The sequence below is a fragment of the Chrysemys picta genome, chromosome 12 (genome assembly GCF_011386835.1).
Source record: "Chrysemys picta bellii isolate R12L10 chromosome 12, ASM1138683v2, whole genome shotgun sequence".
Classification (NCBI taxonomy): Eukaryota; Metazoa; Chordata; order Testudines; family Emydidae; genus Chrysemys; species Chrysemys picta.
This window is the reverse complement of record NC_088802.1, coordinates 6,499,501-6,518,067: the sequence shown is the minus strand read 5'-3', so window position 1 is coordinate 6,518,067 and position 18,567 is coordinate 6,499,501. Positions and strand designations below refer to the sequence as shown.

The 18,567-nt window shown below is 44.2% G+C and overlaps 1 protein-coding gene across 1 annotated transcript in view; it reads right to left on the bottom strand.

Annotated features, from left to right (window-relative positions):
* The window catches only part of LOC135974929 (killer cell lectin-like receptor subfamily B member 1B allele A), a gene marked incomplete at its 5' end in the record, with an annotated part of 51,866 nt that overhangs the window by 21,430 nt on the left and 11,869 nt on the right, over positions 1-18,567 (bottom strand). The window contains 4 exons of the mRNA XM_065564268.1: positions 5,836-5,948; positions 6,670-6,824; positions 10,728-10,868; positions 11,285-11,383. Coding sequence (XP_065420340.1) covers positions 5,836-5,948; positions 6,670-6,824; positions 10,728-10,868; positions 11,285-11,383 — 508 coding nt within the window. The remainder of the gene's footprint in view (positions 1-5,835; positions 5,949-6,669; positions 6,825-10,727; positions 10,869-11,284; positions 11,384-18,567) is intronic.

Sequence of the window (18,567 nt, the reverse complement as noted above, 5' to 3'; positions counted from 1 at the left end):
CTGCGTCGTGCGGGAGGGTGGATTTTTCACACCCTTGAGCAACCTAGCTATACCGTCATAAGTCTGCAGTGTAGCCCAGAGCTAAATGTGTACCCCAAATAAAAAAAAAAAGACAGTAGGAGGACCAAAAAAATGCCACCATGGCTAAACAGCAGACTAATGGAGGCCATTAGAGGCAAAAAGGCATTCTTTAAAATTTGGAATTCAAATCCTAATGAGAAAAATAGGAAGGAGCCAAACTCCAGCAAGTAAATTGTAAAGTATAAGGAGGCAGGTCAAGGAAGAGTTTGAGAAGCAACTTCCTAAAGGTGCAAAAACTAACAATTATTTTTTAAGTACATTAGAAGCAGGAAGCGTGCCAAACCGACAGTGGTTATGTGTGCAGTGTTATTATAGCTGTGTCAGTCCCAGGATATTAGAGAGACAAGGTGGGTGAGGTAATAGCTTGGTCCAATAAAAGATATTACCTGACCCAGCTTAGCTCTCTAAACAGACAGTGGGGCCACTAGATGACAGGTGTTAGAGGAGCACTCAAGGGAGACAAGGTCATTGCAGAGAAACTAAATGAATTCTTTGCATTGGTCTTCACTGCAGAGGATGTGGGGGACATACCCACATCAGAGCTATTCTTTTTTGGTGACAAATCTGAAGAACTGTCCCAAATTGATGTGTCAATAGAAGAGAATTTAGAACAAATTGATAAATTAAATAATAAGTCACCAGCACCAGATGGGATTCACACACAAGTTCTGAAGGAACTCACATATGAAATTACAGAGCTACTACATGTGGCATGTAACCTCTCACTGAAATCAGTCTCTGAACCACATGACTGGAGGGTAGCTAATGCAACACAGATTTTTTAAAAAGGCTCCAGAGGCGATCCTGGCAATTACAGGTCGGTAAACCTAACTTCAGTACCAGGCAAATTTGTTGAAAATATAGTAAAGTACAATTATCAGATATGTAGATGAACATGATTTGTTGGGAAAGAGTCAACACGGTTTTTGTAAAGGGAAGTCATGCCTCACCAATCTATTAGAATTGTTTGAGGGAGTCAACGAGCATGTGGACAAGGGTGATCCAGTTGATATGTACTTGGACTTTCAACAAGGTCCCTCACCAAAGGCTTTTAAGCAAAGTAAGCTGTCATGGGATAAGAGAGAAGATCCTCTCATGGATCAGTAACTGGTTAAAAGATAGGAAACAAAGAACAGGAATAAATGCTCAGTTTTCACTATGGAAAGAGGAAAATAGCTGGGTCTCCTAAGGATAAGTACAGTTATATCCATATACTAGTGCTTCTACCATTATAGCTTATGCCAGCTCCCCTGATCAGCGTAAGCTATACTGCTATGAGAGGAGGTTACTCACCCTGTGCAGTAACTGATGTTCTTCAAGACGAGTGTCCCTGTGGGAGCTCCACTTCAGGTCAAGATACGTCCCATCGCCTTCGACTGGAGATTTCTACAGCAGTACCCTTATGGGCTGTGAACGCACTGTGCCTGCCTCACGAGCTGTCAGTATTTGAATAGCGCATGCACGGCCTGGGCTCCTCAGTTCCTTCTCTACAACGGAGTGCGTTCCGAATTCCAAAGTAGAGGGGAGGAGGGTGGATAGTGGAGCACCCACAGGGACGCTCATCTCAAAGAACGTCAGTTACTGCACAGGGTGAGTAACCTCCTCTTCGAGAGAGAGAGATGTCCCTGTGGGTGCTCCACTTCAGGTGACTAAAAAGCAGTATCCTTTAGGATGGTTGGGACTTTGGATCAGGTAAGAAGGCTGTTGACAAGACAGCTCTACCCATCCTGGTGTCGGATGCTGCCGTGTGTGTGAGAGCGTAATGATTGGCGAAGGTAAGGTTTGATGCCCAGGTAGCTGCCTTGCATATGTCAGAGAGTGGGACATTACGGAGAAAGGCAGGGGAAGCGGAGACAGCTCTAGTAGAGTGTGTCCTAATTGATGTAGGAGGGTGTACTTGCTTCAGTTGGTAGCAGAGATGTATGCAATCTGCAATCCATTTGGAGAGTCTCTGGGTAGAGACAGCTTTTCCCTGTGATCGCTGAGTGGTAGAGACAAAAAGTTTGGGGTTTTTCCTAAACGGTTTTGTTCTATCCAGGTAAAAGGACAGTGCCCTGCATACATCAAAAGTGTGCATTGCTGTTTCAAAAACACTAGCATGGGGTTTGGGGAAAAATGTTGGTAGGTGTATAGGCTCATTGAGGTGAAAGGAAGAGTGCATCTTAGGCAGGAACTTTGGGTGTGTGCGGAGTGTGACCTTATCACGGAAGAATGTGGTATACGGAGGTTCCGCCATGAGTGCTCCCAGTTCTCCTACTCGTCTGGCAGACATGATTGCTATCAGGAAGGGGGTCTTCATGGATAGTGGAGAAGGGAGCAGGTAGCCATTGGAGCAAAGGGTTTATCCATCAGGGCTTTGAGGACTAGGTGGAGGTCCCAGGGTACAGCAGGCCGTTTTATGTTTGGATATAATGTTTGGATGCTCTTCAGGAACCTTTTGGTGACTGGATGGGCAAAGACCATAGTGTTGTCGATCTTATGGTGAAATGTGGTGATTGCTTTGAGGGAACTCGTGGAGAGACCTGATGTTTTAAGGTCTAGCAGGTAATCCAGTATCAGTGGGAGTGGGGCGGAAACTGTTTGGCCGTACACCAAGATGTGAACCTCTTCCATTTATGTATGCAAGTAGTGCGCATGGTGTGTGTCCTGCTGTCTAGTAGGACTGTCCACAATTGTTCAGAACATGCGAACTCCTCATTAGAGAATCATTGATTAGCCAGGCCCTCAGGTGGAGTCGCTGTATGTCAGGGTGAAATAGCTGGCCCCTGCGTTGTGATAGGAGGTTGTGTGTGGGGGGGGGGGGAATTGGTGGCTTGACTGACATCCACATGACGAAGGGATACTATGTTTGTCTGGGCCACGATGGGGCTATTAGAATGATGTTGGATCTATCTGTTCTTATCTTCTGTATTATTCTGTTCAACAGAGATATTGGTGGAAATGCCTACATGAGAGTGTCGGTCCCTGGGAGCATGAAGGCGTCTCCTCGAGAGTGTTTCCCCAGGCTGGCTCTGGAGCAGAATGTCGGGCATTTTTTGTTTATTGCCATGGCAAATAGATCTAGTTGGGGATAACCCCAGGTCTGGAAAATGCTGGATAGAATGATGTTCTATCAAGGAACGGGTGCAGATGGTGTAAATAAATGGATGGTTGAAATCGATGCTGAAGAGAGTGGGAGGTTTTCTAGACCCTTGACCAAGGCTTCAAATTTGTTTGTTTGAGGGAAGAGGATGGGTCGCTGTCATTTGTGGAGGGCGACGTCATTGGGTTCTGAGTCTATGGTGTTGTTGTTGCTGCGTATCATATCATTTGAAATGTTGATTTTGTGCAAAAGCCTGGTAGTGTGGCCATTGGTATGGCTGATATCTGTACTGCCTCTTTTTTGTGGCAGGTGGTTGGATGCCTAAGGATCTGAGTGTAGCACGTGATTCTTTCATGGAATGGAGGAACTCATTGGTAGTAGAGGCGAAGAGCTTGTCCCCATCGAAGGGAAGATCCTCGACAGTGCTCTCTGTATCTCCTTAGGAAAGGAGGAAGAAGTAAACCATGAGGCATGCCGCATGACGATGGCCATGGCCGTGGATCTGGTGGCTGCTTTTCTATGGGCAGCATGGTGAACGCTCAATTGTGCCGTGGTGTAGTTCCATGGACCCCAGTGTGGCCATTGCCCAGGAAAGGGGTTAAGTGGTCCCGTCCAGGGGTTGCCATACCAGTGTGGGTAGCCACTAGGATAGGAGGAGTGCAGTATAGTGCGTCTCCCACTTGTAGGTAAGCAAACCTGGGAGGAATATTGTGAGGAAAACATATGGTCATCGTCCTCTTCCTCCTTCTCCTCCTCCTCTTCTCCACTTGAGAGGCTTGGAGTGGTAGGGGAGTACTGCAGATAGGGTGCTGAAGGTCCCAGTGATAGATCGGTGCCAAGTAGCGGAGATTGAGGGATATGTGACACTTAAGTCCCCTGGATGTAAAAACTGAGGCGGTGCAGTGACTCCAGGTGCTGAATGATAAGGCAGGAGAGGAGTAAGGGTTAACTGAAGTGGAGCTGGTGCTGCTGCCGTTGGTGCAGGCAGAGTCTGCGGGTGCAGCTGCTGCACCGAAGGTTGCACTGGGGGTGCATACTGTGCCTTAGATGTGGGCACTGTCGGGCAGGCAGGCGACATGAGGCAGCTCGATGCTGGGAACGTCAGCTGTGGCGGGTGAGAAAGCGGCGCCGCAAGATTAAATGGCGGTGCCGTGGTCTCTGCTTGTGCTCTTGGCACCGTGACAGCTCTTGGCACAGTGCTGTCAGAGGTTGCCAAGCGAGAGCTGTAGGAGGCAGGCAGCTGAAAGCCCTGAGCCTCGGCATAAGGAAGCTGAGCAGCTGACTGACCGTCGGTACCTGAGGTGCCTGCAGAGTTAAAGGCATAGGTGCTGACTCCATGGGTGCTCTGGGGCTGGAGCACCCATGGGGAAAAATTGGTGGGTGCTCTTCACCTACTGGAAGCCAAACTCCCTGCCCTGATCCCCCACTCCAGCTTACCTCTACCTCCTCCCCTGAGCATGCCACGTTCCTGCTTCTCCCCGTAGCTCCCAGTCCTTGCCGCTGCGAAACTGCTGTTTCGTGGCAGCAAGCACTGGGAAGGAGGGAGGAGGAGTAGGAATATGGCGCACTCAGGGGAGGAGGTGGGGAAGAGGCGGGGCCAGGGCGGCGATTTTGGGAAGGGATCCATTAGGGGCAGGGAGGGGGCGGAGTTGAGGCGGGGACTTTGGGGAAGGGGTTGGAATGGGGGCGGGGCAGGGGCAGGAAGGGGCAGGGCATGGGGTGGGTCGAGCACCCACTGGCGCCAGGAAAAGTTGGCACCTATGCTTAAAAGTGCTGAGCTGTGGAGCGGGGGGCACTTGTGGGGTGGAAGTCATTTGAGACTTCTGTGCTGAGCAGCGGCGGGGACAGGAAGCTGGCTGTTTCTTTATTTTACCTTTCTCCCTTGAGGGTTTTAAAGAGCTTTGCTGGCCAGGGTCAGACGCGGGTCTGAGGGAGTTTTCTAAGAGGAGCAGTTTCAGTCTTAGCTCCCTGTCCTTGTGGGTTTGCGCTTTAAGCTTATTACTGTGGACGCATTTTGGGGGTAGATGAGACTCCACCAAACAGCGTACACACTGTGAATGACCATCCGAGATAGGGATGGCCTTGTTGCAGGAAGCACATCTCTTGAAGCCGGGGGAGCCAGGCATGTCCGTAGCCGAGGTTTTTTTGTTATTTAAAAAAAAAACTCTAAAATCTAAACTATTTTTTTTAAATAGTAACTCTATGACTAAACTATCTAAATTAAACTGAGAAACAGAACTATCTATGAGTAAATCTGAGAGGACTGCTGAACTCCGTCTCTAGCCGGAGAAGGAACTGAGGAGCCCAGGCCATGCACGCGCTCAAACACTGACAGCTCATGAGGCAGGCAAAATGCGTGCGTGGCCCGTAGGGGTACTGCTGTAGAAATCTCAGATCAAAGGTGCTGGGACGCACCTTGACCTGAAGTGGAGCTCCCACAGGGACATCTCTTGAAGAAGAAGCACAGGGACATAGGTATAACTGCAGCTACACTAGGGCCTTTGCTGGCACACCCATGTTAGGAAAAATATCCTTAACCAACGTAGTTATGCTGGTAAGACTTTTAAGTTTAAACCAGGCCTTAAACAGACGTTGGACATTTAACATTAGCAAGTTATACAATGGGAGCTTTTCCCAAACATTTCAAACAGGAAACGTCAGGCAGCACTTACAGCATTGGATCTAACGGGGAACCGTCCACCCAGGTCCATTTCCCCTCTGTGGGTGTCACTTTAAGGCCAATCCAGATGTAGCCTGCATTTTGCACAACATCTTGTATGAAATCCTGTGAGGTGCAAAGCCAAGGGGGTGCGGATGAGTATCCTGTAACATGCTAGAATTCCCTTAGTGATCCCGTTAAATGCCCACTCTTGGCTTCAGTGGCTCTGCCCATAATGCCAGCAGGAGAACCCAACAACACCTGAGTTAGTTCACCCTCTCCCCTGGGCGGGTAGGGTCCCAGTGCAGGGGTGGGAAACGTGGCTCTCTCTGTGCAGACATGGTAACATCAGTGCCAGTCCTTGGTGTCACAGGGTGAGCTGGCTCTTTAAGGGAGTCCTGGGTTCAGCCTCACCTGTGACCAGGTGCCCCTGGACTCAGAGGTTCAGGTGAGGGAAACAGGTGACCAGGAGCCAGGCCTGGTGGGGCTGCAAGGGCAGCCAGTCAAGCCAGGGTGAGATTTGATGGGGTAGGAGGTTTGTGTGAGTAGCTCTATGCAGAACGGCTCTGCTGAGCTCTCAGAGAGGAGGCCTGGGAGTGAAACGCCTGCAGGCAACAGCTGGGCAGTCTGGGGTGGGAAAGCTGTGGGGTTCTTGTTCTAAACTGTATGTTAATCAGCCAGACCCCCAGAAGGGGAGAAAACACCCTAGTGTGGAGTTTGGTTATCTGGGGGGGAAAGGAGAAATGAGGTGGGGGAGGAGGGGGGTATAGAGTCAGGCTACACTGGGATTATAACTAGTGACACACGTCTCTCTCCAGCTGGAGTTTGAGCCTGTATTTTGTGTTACCATCTCCTCCCGGTTCTGGATCACGAGCATGCGCGAGCTCTTCCCCGAGCAGTCGTCACGGCTCCCAGTCCAGTCTTTACGCTCCTTAGACAGCCAGTAGCACTTGTTCCCATGCAGCCGCCAGTCCCTGGGGCAGAGTTTGCACCCGGAGCCCCCTGGAGGGAGAGATGGGAACAGAGGTGTCGTCAATTCTGAAAATTCAAACTGCAACTGGCTGAAAACCTTTGTTCAAAGCTGTTTTTTAATGGTAAAATGCCATTTTGACCAAAATAAAAGTTTTTATTTTGATTGACATTTTTCATTTTTTGATGGGGGGAGTGGACTTAAAATGGAAATACTGGTTTTGAGGGTGGGAGGGAGAATTTCATTCCGTTTTGGAGAGGAAATAAACATTTACTCTTAACATTTCCCCCCACTGGGAAAGAGGGGGAGGACTTTCACTTTTCTGCGTCCGTCAAAGAACATCAAACGGTCATTTCTTTTCATATTTTTCATGAACTAGGTTTACAATGTATCAGCTCTAGTTCTAGACATTGCTTAAATTTTTCCCTACATCATGTAAAAAGTCTTCAGACTCAATGTACTAGTGAGGGCTTTTCTCAAGGTCAGCACTCAAATAGCAGGGCATGCTGTTGGTCCAGACTGCAGGGTGCTGGCAGAGCCGGGAGGCCAGAGAAGAGAGAACTCACTCAAAGTCTTTACACAGAGTTGCTGTCTTTACTAAAGATCTGCTCTAACTTAGTCACAAGTTCTGGTCTCTATACAGGAATCACTGGCTGGGAATCTCTGGATTGGTGCAGTAAAATGTAGTTCCTTGGGGTTTGACTGTGTCAGATCATAAAAGCTGAATGGAGACAGGCCCAGCCTGTACCCCGATGACTGAGACTGAAAAGGACGTACACAACTTACTAAGGCAAAACTGAATCCAGTGCCCCAGTCTGGCAGTAGGGGGCGCTATACCACTGCTAGTGCCATGGTTCAGCTGAGAACTAAAAGCAAAGTCCACTTGGGGTCATTAAGAACATAAGAGCTGCCATACTGAGTCAGACCACTGTCCATCTTGTTCAGTAACCAGTGGCCCATACCAGAGCTTCAGAGGGAGTGTACAGAACAGGGTAATTATGAAGTGATCCACCCCACCTTCCACTCCCAGCTTCTGGTAGTCAGAGGTTCAGCAACCCACCAGTCATAGTGTTGTATCCCTGTCCATCTTAGCTAACAGCCTTTGATGGATCTATCTTTCATGAACTTAACCATTTCTTTTTCGAACCCAGTTATACTTTTGACCACCACAACATCCCATGGCAATGAGTTTCACAGGTTATTTGTGTGTTGTGTGAAAAAGTACTTCCACTTGTATTAAACCTGCTACCTATTAATTTCATTGGATGATCCCTGGTTTTGTATTGTGGGAAGGGTAAATAACACTTCTCTATTCACTTTTTCCACACCATTCATGTCCTATTATATTCCCTCCTCCCCCTTAGTTGTCTCTTTTCTAAGTGGAACAGCCCTAATCTTTTTAGTGTTTCCTTGTCTGGAAGCTGTTCCATATCACTGATCACATTTGTTGCCTTTCTCTGAATCATTTCCAGTTCCGTTATATTCTTTTGAGATGGGGTGACCAGAACTGGACACAGTATTCAAGGTGTGGGTGCACCATGGATTTATATAGAGGCACTATGATATTTTCTGTCTTATTTTCTATCCTTTTCCTAATAGTTCCTAATATACTGTTTGCCTTTTTGACCACTGCTGCATACTGAGTGGAAGCTTTCATAGAACTATCCACCGTGACTCCAAGATCTCTTTTTTGCATGGTAATAGCTAATGTAGAACCCATCTTTGCGTATGTATAGTTGGGATTATTTTTTCTCCAATGTGCTTTACCTTGCACTTATCAGTGTTGAATTTCATCTGCCATTTTGTTGCCAAGTTACACAGTTATGAGAGATCCCTCGGTAACTCCTCACAGTCCGCTTTGGATTTAACTTCCTTGAATAATTTTGTATCATCTGCAAACTTTGCCACTTCACTGTTCACCTCCTTTTTCCAAATCATTAATGAATATGTTGAACAGCTCTGGTGCCAGTACAGATCCTTGGGGAACCCCGCTATTTACCTCTCTCCACTGTGAAAATGGACCATTTATTCCTACCCTTTGTTTCCTATCTTCCACCCAGTTACTGATCCATGAGAGGATCTTCTCTTTTATCCCTGGCTACTTAGTTATCTACAGAGCCTTTGGTGAGGGACCTTGTCAAAGGCTTTCAGAAAATCCAAGTGCGCTATAGCCACTGGATCACCCTTATCCTCCTGCTTGTTGACTCCCTTGAAGAACTCCCTTGACAAAAAGCCATGTTGACTCTTCCCCAACAATCGTGTTCATCTATGTGTCTGATCATTCTGTTCTTGGTAGAAACGATAGTGAATTTGCCCAGTACTAAAGTCCGGCTCACCAGCCCTGTAATTGACAAGGTCACCTCTGGAGTCATTTTTTAAAACAGGCATTACATTAGCTACCTTCCAATCATCTGGCTTTTCTTGAATACTTGGGGGTCTGAACCTGTTCAAATTCCAGTGTGGGTGACTTCAATTTGCCTCCCTAAAACACCCCCTGCAATTCCAATAGGCTATGCAATTCTTCTTCAGTCATTTCCCTAAAACATTGTATAGCAGTACTGTATGCTGCTGAACAACTGCTGAGTTTCACCCCAGAGGTGGCTACATTTCAGTAGTGGAGAAATGATTCCTGTGAGTACTACTACATACTTCATAAAACACTTTGTGAACCAATCGCTACAGAAATCGTATTATTACACTACTATTAAAGCTACCTGTGCTCTAGCAATGGGAATTACTCTGACCACTAGATGTCACTGCTGCTCCTCTGCTCAAACAACTGAGAATTATTATTTACTTTACTTAGATTGTAAACTCCTGGGGGCAGGGACTGTCTTTTTATGGTGTGTTTTTTTCAGCTTCTGGCACAATGGGGCCCTGATCCACAACTTGGCCTTTTGGCACCGCTGCAATACAATAATCAATCATTAGCATTACACTAGGACACAGAGGCCACAACCACGGACAGGGCCCCATTGTGCTAGGTGCTGCATATACAAGTAGTAGGACAAGTTCTGCCTCAAAGAACTGCCAATAAAAACATAGGATGAGAAACAGGTGAAGATACACAAAGAGGAGCAGGATGACAGGGAGAATGAAATAACCATATTGGTACTGAACGAGGCAGCCACAGCATTTATCTTGCACCCACCAATTAGGATTGTTGAAAAGAAAAAAGACAGGAGCATTGGGTGTATAGTACATCACTACCACACCTAAAGCATTACAGCATACTAAAAAGTGCCCCATCTACTTAAAAATCACCCTCCTATCTGAACATTGTTTTCCTGCTGTAGTTATGAGGAGAGTTGAATCACAAAAATTTGCTTTTTTTCCAAAATGAAAATCTTCACAGAAAACTTGTTTCATTTGAATTTTTCTAGTTATTGAAATAACCTTCTGGCTCTCAAACACTTTGACTAAAAAATGAAAGTTTACTCCCATGGTTAGCCCCCTTTACACTGTCACTTTGGCAATGTTGCCATCGCTCATATTTTTATCACCCATCTTGCAAGTTTGGTGTTTTCTTTTAAGCCCCAATCCCATGACTCCAGGAGCTATGTGAGAATCTCAGTTTCATTAAAGAAAGATTCTTGTTCCCATTTTCAGAGAAAAGCTTCACAGCAGGACCCAAGTACAACCTAAAGGCTCAGAAACCAAAAGGGAAACATAACCCAAAATATATAATTTTCCTAAAATAAACCAATCTCATGATTTTTTAGGGGCTGACTCATGGTTTTTGAATGCTTGTGGGTCGCAACACTGGAGTAATGTATATAAAGGGACCTCAGTGTGAATGAGAATCTGGTCCATTGTATTTCAAGCTGACAGTGTCCCTTTAACATGGTGACTGTGTTTTCAGTCACAGCGAGAGTGCTGAAAATTCTTTAAGGGAGAGTGACTCATGGCTCTGGGACAGTAGGAGCTGGAGTTACCTGCAAAGCTGCCATTGTGGGGTTCACATAGAATTGGTTTCAAGCAATATCGGCAATCCTCCGGGCAGAAGCTGCATTCAGTGCTACTGATGAATCTGGTTTCATTATTCTCCGATGTATTAAGAGCTCCTCTGGTCTGTCCTTCGCAAGAGACATGCAACTGGTAAACTTCAAAAAAGCATTAATGTCAATGAAAATCATTTCTATTGCAGCTATTTAGGAATTAAAATAACAATTGTGGCGGGTGTAAAATCATCCAACAGTGTAGTATCCATCACAGCTAGGGTGAGTACAGACAAGTGAATCCCATTCACTACACAGTATAGGTGCATTTCTGTTTTTCATCCACATATAACAGTGAACCGAGTTTCATGCCTCCAGCTCTTAACTGCACCTTGTTCCTGTGACACTTTGACCTGGGTGGTGATGTAATATCTAGGATTTCATTCGCAAACGGACAGGAATCAGGAATGCAATATCATTCAGATTTGGGAATGAGAAGAGAATTCATGGAGCACCATTAAGCCCAAATGGATAAATAGATTGGCGCTACTTACCCCAAACCCCCAGTGCTATCACAGCTATTGTCAGGACGATGTTCCCAGCCCATCCGACCCCTACAGCGATGCGATGCCACCGGGGACATGGAGGGGAACCTGTAAGAGATAACATTTGGAGAAACACCATCAGCCCCCAGTGTAAGGAAATAACAATGGAACTTGTTCTCCTCTGGAGCCCGTCCCAACCTCCTTCCTTGGGAGTTCCACTCCTCTTCAGATAACACTAGGGACGGCTTTACCAATGGCAGCTTCTTTCACCCATTTCTCCCAGAAACACCTTCACACTTTTTCCCCACACTGTCCCTTATGCAGGGATGCCCCCCCCCCCCGAAATCATTCTACACAGCCACTGCTCTGCCCTGCTTCAGATCCTGTCTTACGGTTCCCCTGTAACATGACACCCATGGTAAACTGCCTAGTAATAAGGTGAGGCAAGTGGTCTGTTAATGATTCATTAATATAGCTTACTTCATTGGGAAAAAAACAACAACTATGAAACCTCCAGATTGTTAACCTAGCTAATACGTGCCACCTTGTTTTCCTTTGACCATCCTCCCCATCCCTCCCTTCATGTTCTAAATATACCTGTTGTGTTTTGATCCCACTTAGACCCCAATCCTATAAATACTGTTATGCCAGGAATCACCAGGTGGCGCTGTTACACACAGTCATATCAGTTCTTTTTTCTAGTGTCTGTGAGCACTGATCAATATTTGAAGAAATGTTATATTATTGTTCATTTTGTGGTATAGTTTCTTTGTGGGGGAGCTATTGCACCAGCAGGGGAGTTTTCTCTCTGCCTTAATTTCTCTAAGTAGAGTCACATCTTGGGGCAGAGTTGCTTCCTGGGAAACCAGGCATGGTATTTGGGCTGAGATTCCTGAAAGAGGGCTTTGTTTGCATGCCATTTGTGACCACCTCTGTACCAGGACTGGTGTATACCATGTAAATAAATGAATTACACTGAGAAACTACCCAGCCTCCCTGTCACTGAATTCTTCTCCAGTGTGAAAACAGATCAGGTTCCGATGTCTACTAACACTAAACACAGGGTGACAATACTTGTGTCTGCACTTAACTTTAAGCATGTGAGTAGTCCCATTGACTTCAAAATGACCCCTTATATGAGAAAAGTAAAGTATGTGTGTAAAATGTTAGCAGAGTGGGGCCTTAGTTTGTAAAAGATTTGGTTGAGAAACCAAATATGTTTGTGCAGTGCTTTGCACAATGAGGCCTCAGTCATGACTGGGGCTAAGTTCTAGGTGCTTCTGTAATACAAATAATAATAAACCTGTTGGTCAGAGGACATGTCACCTCAGGGACACCCCTGCAAATCAAATCATTTTTGAAAGTTGAAGAAAGAGCTAATGATTAGAGGTGTTGGGAAGAAGGGACAGAATTAATAATAAAATTTCAAAAAGTGTTCCCAATTTTTTTTATTTTAGCCTAGATCTATAGTTGGGAGGGGGGAAAAAACCCCTATGCACAGAAAAACCAAATCAAAAAGTTTGCACATATTTTGTTTAACATTTTTCCCAATTTTATATATTAAATTTTGAAATTTCAGTGAAAGTTCAAAATTTTGAATATTCTAACCATCTTTACTAATGAGACCAGTTATTAACTAGATAACTTATTAATGCTATTTGACAATATGGCTGCATGGTAAATCTCTTGTGTTGATGCAACAGCACTGTTAGCATAGAAAGGAGTAAGGCAGTGGAGAACTAGGCTCTAATCAGTTACACACCTAATTGTGAGAAGTGAATGAAAGTTCATTAAATGTCACAATAACCTATAGTAATAAATGTTGATAGGAAAAGGTGCACAAGGGAGACGGAAAGACTGAACTAATCCAAACAAACTGATATAAATCAAGGCCTGTGTTAAGACCATGCTTGGTAAACAGAGGAGCAAGGGACTGGAAATTAATGAACCAACCTTGGTGCATCAGAAAGTGGGCTTAACTGGTGAATAAAATAATGAGGGGATGGGCTATTCCACCCATCACTCCTTTACAGAGTCCTTTAAAAAAAAGACTTTTAAGGGGAAAAAAAATCAAGAAAAAGCCGAGGAGAAGAAGCTGTCTGCCAACTTCAGCTGCAGCAAGTGTTAGTATCATGGCTGCCGCCCCTACTATCTCCTGGGACCCACTGCTACACCATTGGGCCTTCGTCATCCTGATCTTGAAAGATGTCCTGACCAGCCTGGCCCAGAGAGAGGCGCCCAGAGGACATTGTTACTTCCACCGGCTCTGGCTAAATTCCCAACACTGCCTGGGATGTGAGACTGTCACTTTCCCTTGAATGTTCTTTATTCTGCCACCTTATTTCGTTCCTTTCACCTTCTATATGATAAGAGTCTGGCTTAGCCGGTCAAAACTGTACATGCTGCAACACTGCTGTAAGCCTGTGACTAGAAAAAGGCAACTAACTACAATGCCCTAAACACCCAATTCTGGTACAAGGTTGCCAGGACTCTGAGCTGCTGCTAAGATTGTGTGCTGAAAACAGAAGTTGCATTTTCTATCTTTCCTGTTCTTTTCTCTCCCCTTTTGTCTTTTAGTGAATCAGGATCAGACTTTAAACAACAGCCACACCAATAGCTCTAGCCCATCACAACTGAGCTTTTCTTTTTTCCCTAAAAAGGACAGTTATTACCATCCTTAATACCATCTGAAGACTGTCAAATAGGGGGCTTTTCTTTCTAAAACCTTCCAGAGAAAGGGAAAGGAAATAAAAATGGTCTTAAAATGAAAGCCTTACTTAATACTTTATATTTCAAATGCTTCAGCTGTTTTTCTTTCTGTATCTTTAATACTAAGCAAGCTGCGGTACTTGTAAGCCAAACCCTGGACCTTGTTTAACACTGTTTAATATTAGACAGTGACAGGCTCTGTTAACACCTTTTGCCCCTTTGGGCTCATTTATTCCATCACAGTATTAACACAACAGTGCCATAATGCACAGCCTCCCCCTGCCAAGAGGGGAGACCATGATGTGTCATGGGAGATGTATTCCAAGAAGGGAGCCCGGCCCACGGAGAAAAATGGAGACACGAGGCACCAAAATTACACATCCCATGAGGCACTATGACAGCATTTCAGAATTGAAATATTTCAGTTACACTTTTTTTTGCTAAAAAGTCAAAAAATTCTGCAGGGCTGGGAGAGGAAAAACACTCTCCAACAAGCTCTAAATGGATTTGTACAGATGATACTCAGAGAATTTGCCCTGCAGAACATTTGTTAGTGGTGATAATACATGAAATGGAAACAGTTCAGGTTCCGTTCAATGGGACTACTCACATGCCTTCATATTTCCAAGATTGGGGGCTTAAATTTTCCAGTAATTCAGGAGTTCATAAGTTTTTAGGGCCAGAAGAGACCGTTATGATCACCTAGTCTGACCTCCAGTATCACACCGACCAGAGATTTAAATACATTTTACATTGTTTTTCACAAAGCTGTTCTTATTTGATTGTTCATTTTTGTATTCAGTCTTCAATTAAATCGACTAGCTAGTATTTGACAATCACTCGAACACCATACATGTGGATTTATCATTTCTCTAAAAATTACTCTGGCTGTAACTTTCAAAGGAGCCTAGCAGAGTTTCTGTGGTGGCTGAAACCCCTTAGGCTTCTTTGAAAATCCCAGCCAAAATACTTCAGTGATTTGCTATTTTCCCCAAGAATTATACTGTGAAATGAAGATAGCGAGCCAGAGCCTATTCTCAGTTAACCAGGTGTACACTAAATACAGAGACATTCCACTAAGATAATGTCCAACTTTACACAGAAGTGACAGTACCGTTACATTGGCTCAGTGTCTTGATTTAGATCAGTAATCGTCTGTAATTTTTTGTAAATAAATATTTTTAAACCAAACTCACTCTACATTTTCAAACTACATTCACTAGGGAAAGGGTTAGAAACTATTTTTTTTTTGTTACAAATGAAGCTTGTGGGTGACACTTTTGAGGCTACTCACAGAGTTTATAATCACTACAGGAGACTTACATTTTGTCATGTTTGTAACCACTGTTAATTCTGTTCATAGACACCTAATTCAGATCACTACTTTTAATGTTACAGAACTAACTGTTCTGGAATTATGAGTGGACACAAACAGTGGAAATAATTTTTGAAATGTGACAAATTATTGTCTGGTCTGTACATGTTCTGTACCTAACACAATAAGGCCTCTGCTCCTTACTAGAACCTCTTGGCACCACCACTTGGCAAATTTCATATTAATTAATGTTAAATAATTAAGAGTGGTTGAGTTTTCTGTCTTCATTGTAAGGTGGTTTGTTGAATTTACTTTAAAGTTTCTAAGGGAAATTATCTTGTAGCTTCCGAATAACATGAATTATTTCAGGCTAAAAGGAGAGGGTTTTTTTCTAGGAAAAGAAAGTGGCAAGGTCAAAGTCATCCTTATATTGGAATCTGTCTTCCAATTCTAACTACTACATGAAGTCAATACTTGTGACTTCATGATTTTAACAGTAATTTATGAGAGAAGTTAATTTTAATTTCAGTGTAAGATCCTGATCCTGCAAAGATTTCAGCATGGGCAGGGCTGGCTCTAAACCAAATGGCGTCCCACGTGAGGAATGTATTCAGCATCCCCCACCCCTCCATTTGTTAAACTTTTGAATATCTTATTTTTTATTGCATTTGTAGCCCATTTCATTACTTTGATGCACAATTTGTAGCATGATTTATCCCTGACATATAAGACAATACATTTGCATGCTAGGATCTGTAAATCTGTATGTTGTCACTAACAACAAAAACAGCACCCTAAGCCTGGCACCCCAGATGGTCTCCTGGGTCACCTGCCCCTAAATCTGGCTCTGAACACAGGTTTAATTTTAAACATGTGACTAATGTTAAACATATGCATAAGCATCCGCAGGTTCGGGCCTGAGGACAACTCACAGCACAAAGCTCTACACCTTGGCCACAAGCATTTGGAGGATCAGGCCCTTAGTTGTAAGACATGAAATACACTATTGCCAAGGGTCATGGCGGATTCCTCATCACTGATGATTTTAAAATCAAGACTGGATGTTGTTTTCTAAAAGATCTACTCTAGAAAGCAAGATCTGTTGGAAAATATCAGCTGTTAATAAAATTCTATCAGGCATTTCTGTAAGAAACCCCTTCAGCAGCTGTAAATAATTCAGTTAATAATTCACAGCAAGTGTAGAGCAAGATTTTTTTTCAAGTACAATACATTTGTAGCACTTGAAGAACACTGTGTGAGATATAGGCAGACAGAATCATTGGCAATATACAAGTATAATTGAAGGCAGTAAACATATAGTATGTTTGACCATAGCACATCACACTTGATATACAGCTTGATTATATATTTGGGCTATTAGAGTGGAATTTTTAGAAACACCTAAGTCACTTAGGCACTTTTGAAAATTTTACCCTCCATGTAAATCTGTAGTCTTACTGTACTTACGGAAAATATACTCTAAAACTAGCTATTTAACTAGTTTAATATCTTTCAGGGAAAACAAAAATTATTTATGATACTCAATTTATATCCTTTAAGTTAATTTGTAATACATGGTTCTTTGTATTTTCAATATTTCTTAAACACTGATAACTCTTCACTGTCCCCACCTCCCTCCACCACTGTCTTCCCCTTGACTGTCTCCCCTAACTCCTGGCTGTCCACGCTTCAGTGGAGCTACAGAGCAATAACTCGCTGTCTCTCCTGCACTCAGAAACAGAACATGTCCTCTCTGTCCTTGGAAAGCTTCCCTGGTTTGGTGTCCATTTCAGCATCCAGTGGAAAAACCCCTTTCATTATCTGTGTCTTTCCCATCCATCCACCCCCCTTGGCCAGGTTCTTCTCATTTCTTCCTCTTCTCTGGTCCCATTTCTTACATTCCTCAGATACTGGGCTTCCGTCTCCCTATTTACATCACTACAGAAGATAGGAGACCCTTCCTCCCCAACCCCCACAGTAAGAGCCGGCCATAGACCAAATGGCGCTCCAGGTGAGGAGCATCTTCGGCACTCTCCCCCCACCAATTTGTTAAACTTTTGAATACCTTTTTATTGTATTTGTAGCCATTTCACCCTGAGCCTGGCGCCCCCTAAACCCAGCACCCCAGTGGTCACCTGGGTCGCCTGCCCCTAAATCCGGCCCTGCCCACATTACCCACCATCTGCCACAGTCTTTGTGACCCTCTGCACATAATTGGCTCCCTACCTAGTTTCAAATTCCACCTCTTCTCTCAGACCTATGTGGATTTTAACCCCCTAATAAAACAAATTCTATTCTATGAGCCTCCCACATTCCTTGTGTTCAATCATTCTCAGACTCACCCAATGTACTGCTCTCTGCCCCCCCACCCCACTATACTATGTACTGTTACCTCAATAGTTTGCTGGTATGCCCCAAATATGTATGAAATAAGTAGGAAGGGTGTCATACAAAGTACAGCTATATTGCTTTGCACTTGTATTTGCATGTTTAGACTATCAGTGGCTATGAAGTTTTCTGTGACATGCTGTACCAACAAACTAAAGTGCACTGTATTACCTTAACGGAATTCAGCTGCCAAATGCTGAGAGTGGTAAAGAATTTCACATTAGCTAAGTCCCACCACACATAAAGCACAGAGCTGCTCCTTGGCTCTGGACACAGTTTCTCTAAACTATCTCTGCTGCAAGTCAAACCAAAAATATCTTAGAAGCATGGAATCCTAGCCAAAGACTGACCATACTGGTACAAAAATAAGAAACCTAATGCACTTACTGAGGTGCTGAGATCGTTTTGGTGGCCTCGAAGAAGAACTGGCTCCAGGAATGTTTAAATCAGCATAAACTATTTCTCCAGCCATGGCAAGTACAGAGGAAGGTCTGAGCGTACAGAAGGGGGTCTGTGCCTGAGAGCAGTCTCCTGTGTATGTCTGCCCTCTGCTGAGCAGTAACATATTTCTGTTCTGTTCTATGCAGGATCTTACACCACACTCACCGCCATAGAATCTGAGAGACTTCTAGTAGTGCATTAAGCAATGTGACTAAAATCAGTCACGTGTTTGTTCTCTCATCACCTCCCCAGATGCAGAAAGGTGCAGTAGAGTGTCTTGGTTTGGTAGCGTGTGGGGTTTTTTGTTTAGCTTTTTCATACAAATATACCTGTTGTGATGTGTTATATTATAGATGGGAAGATCAAAGAAATGTGCCCTGCACTTGGAGTGGAAGATGGTGAAATTTATGATGATCCCTAGATCTTGGGGGAGTTCATT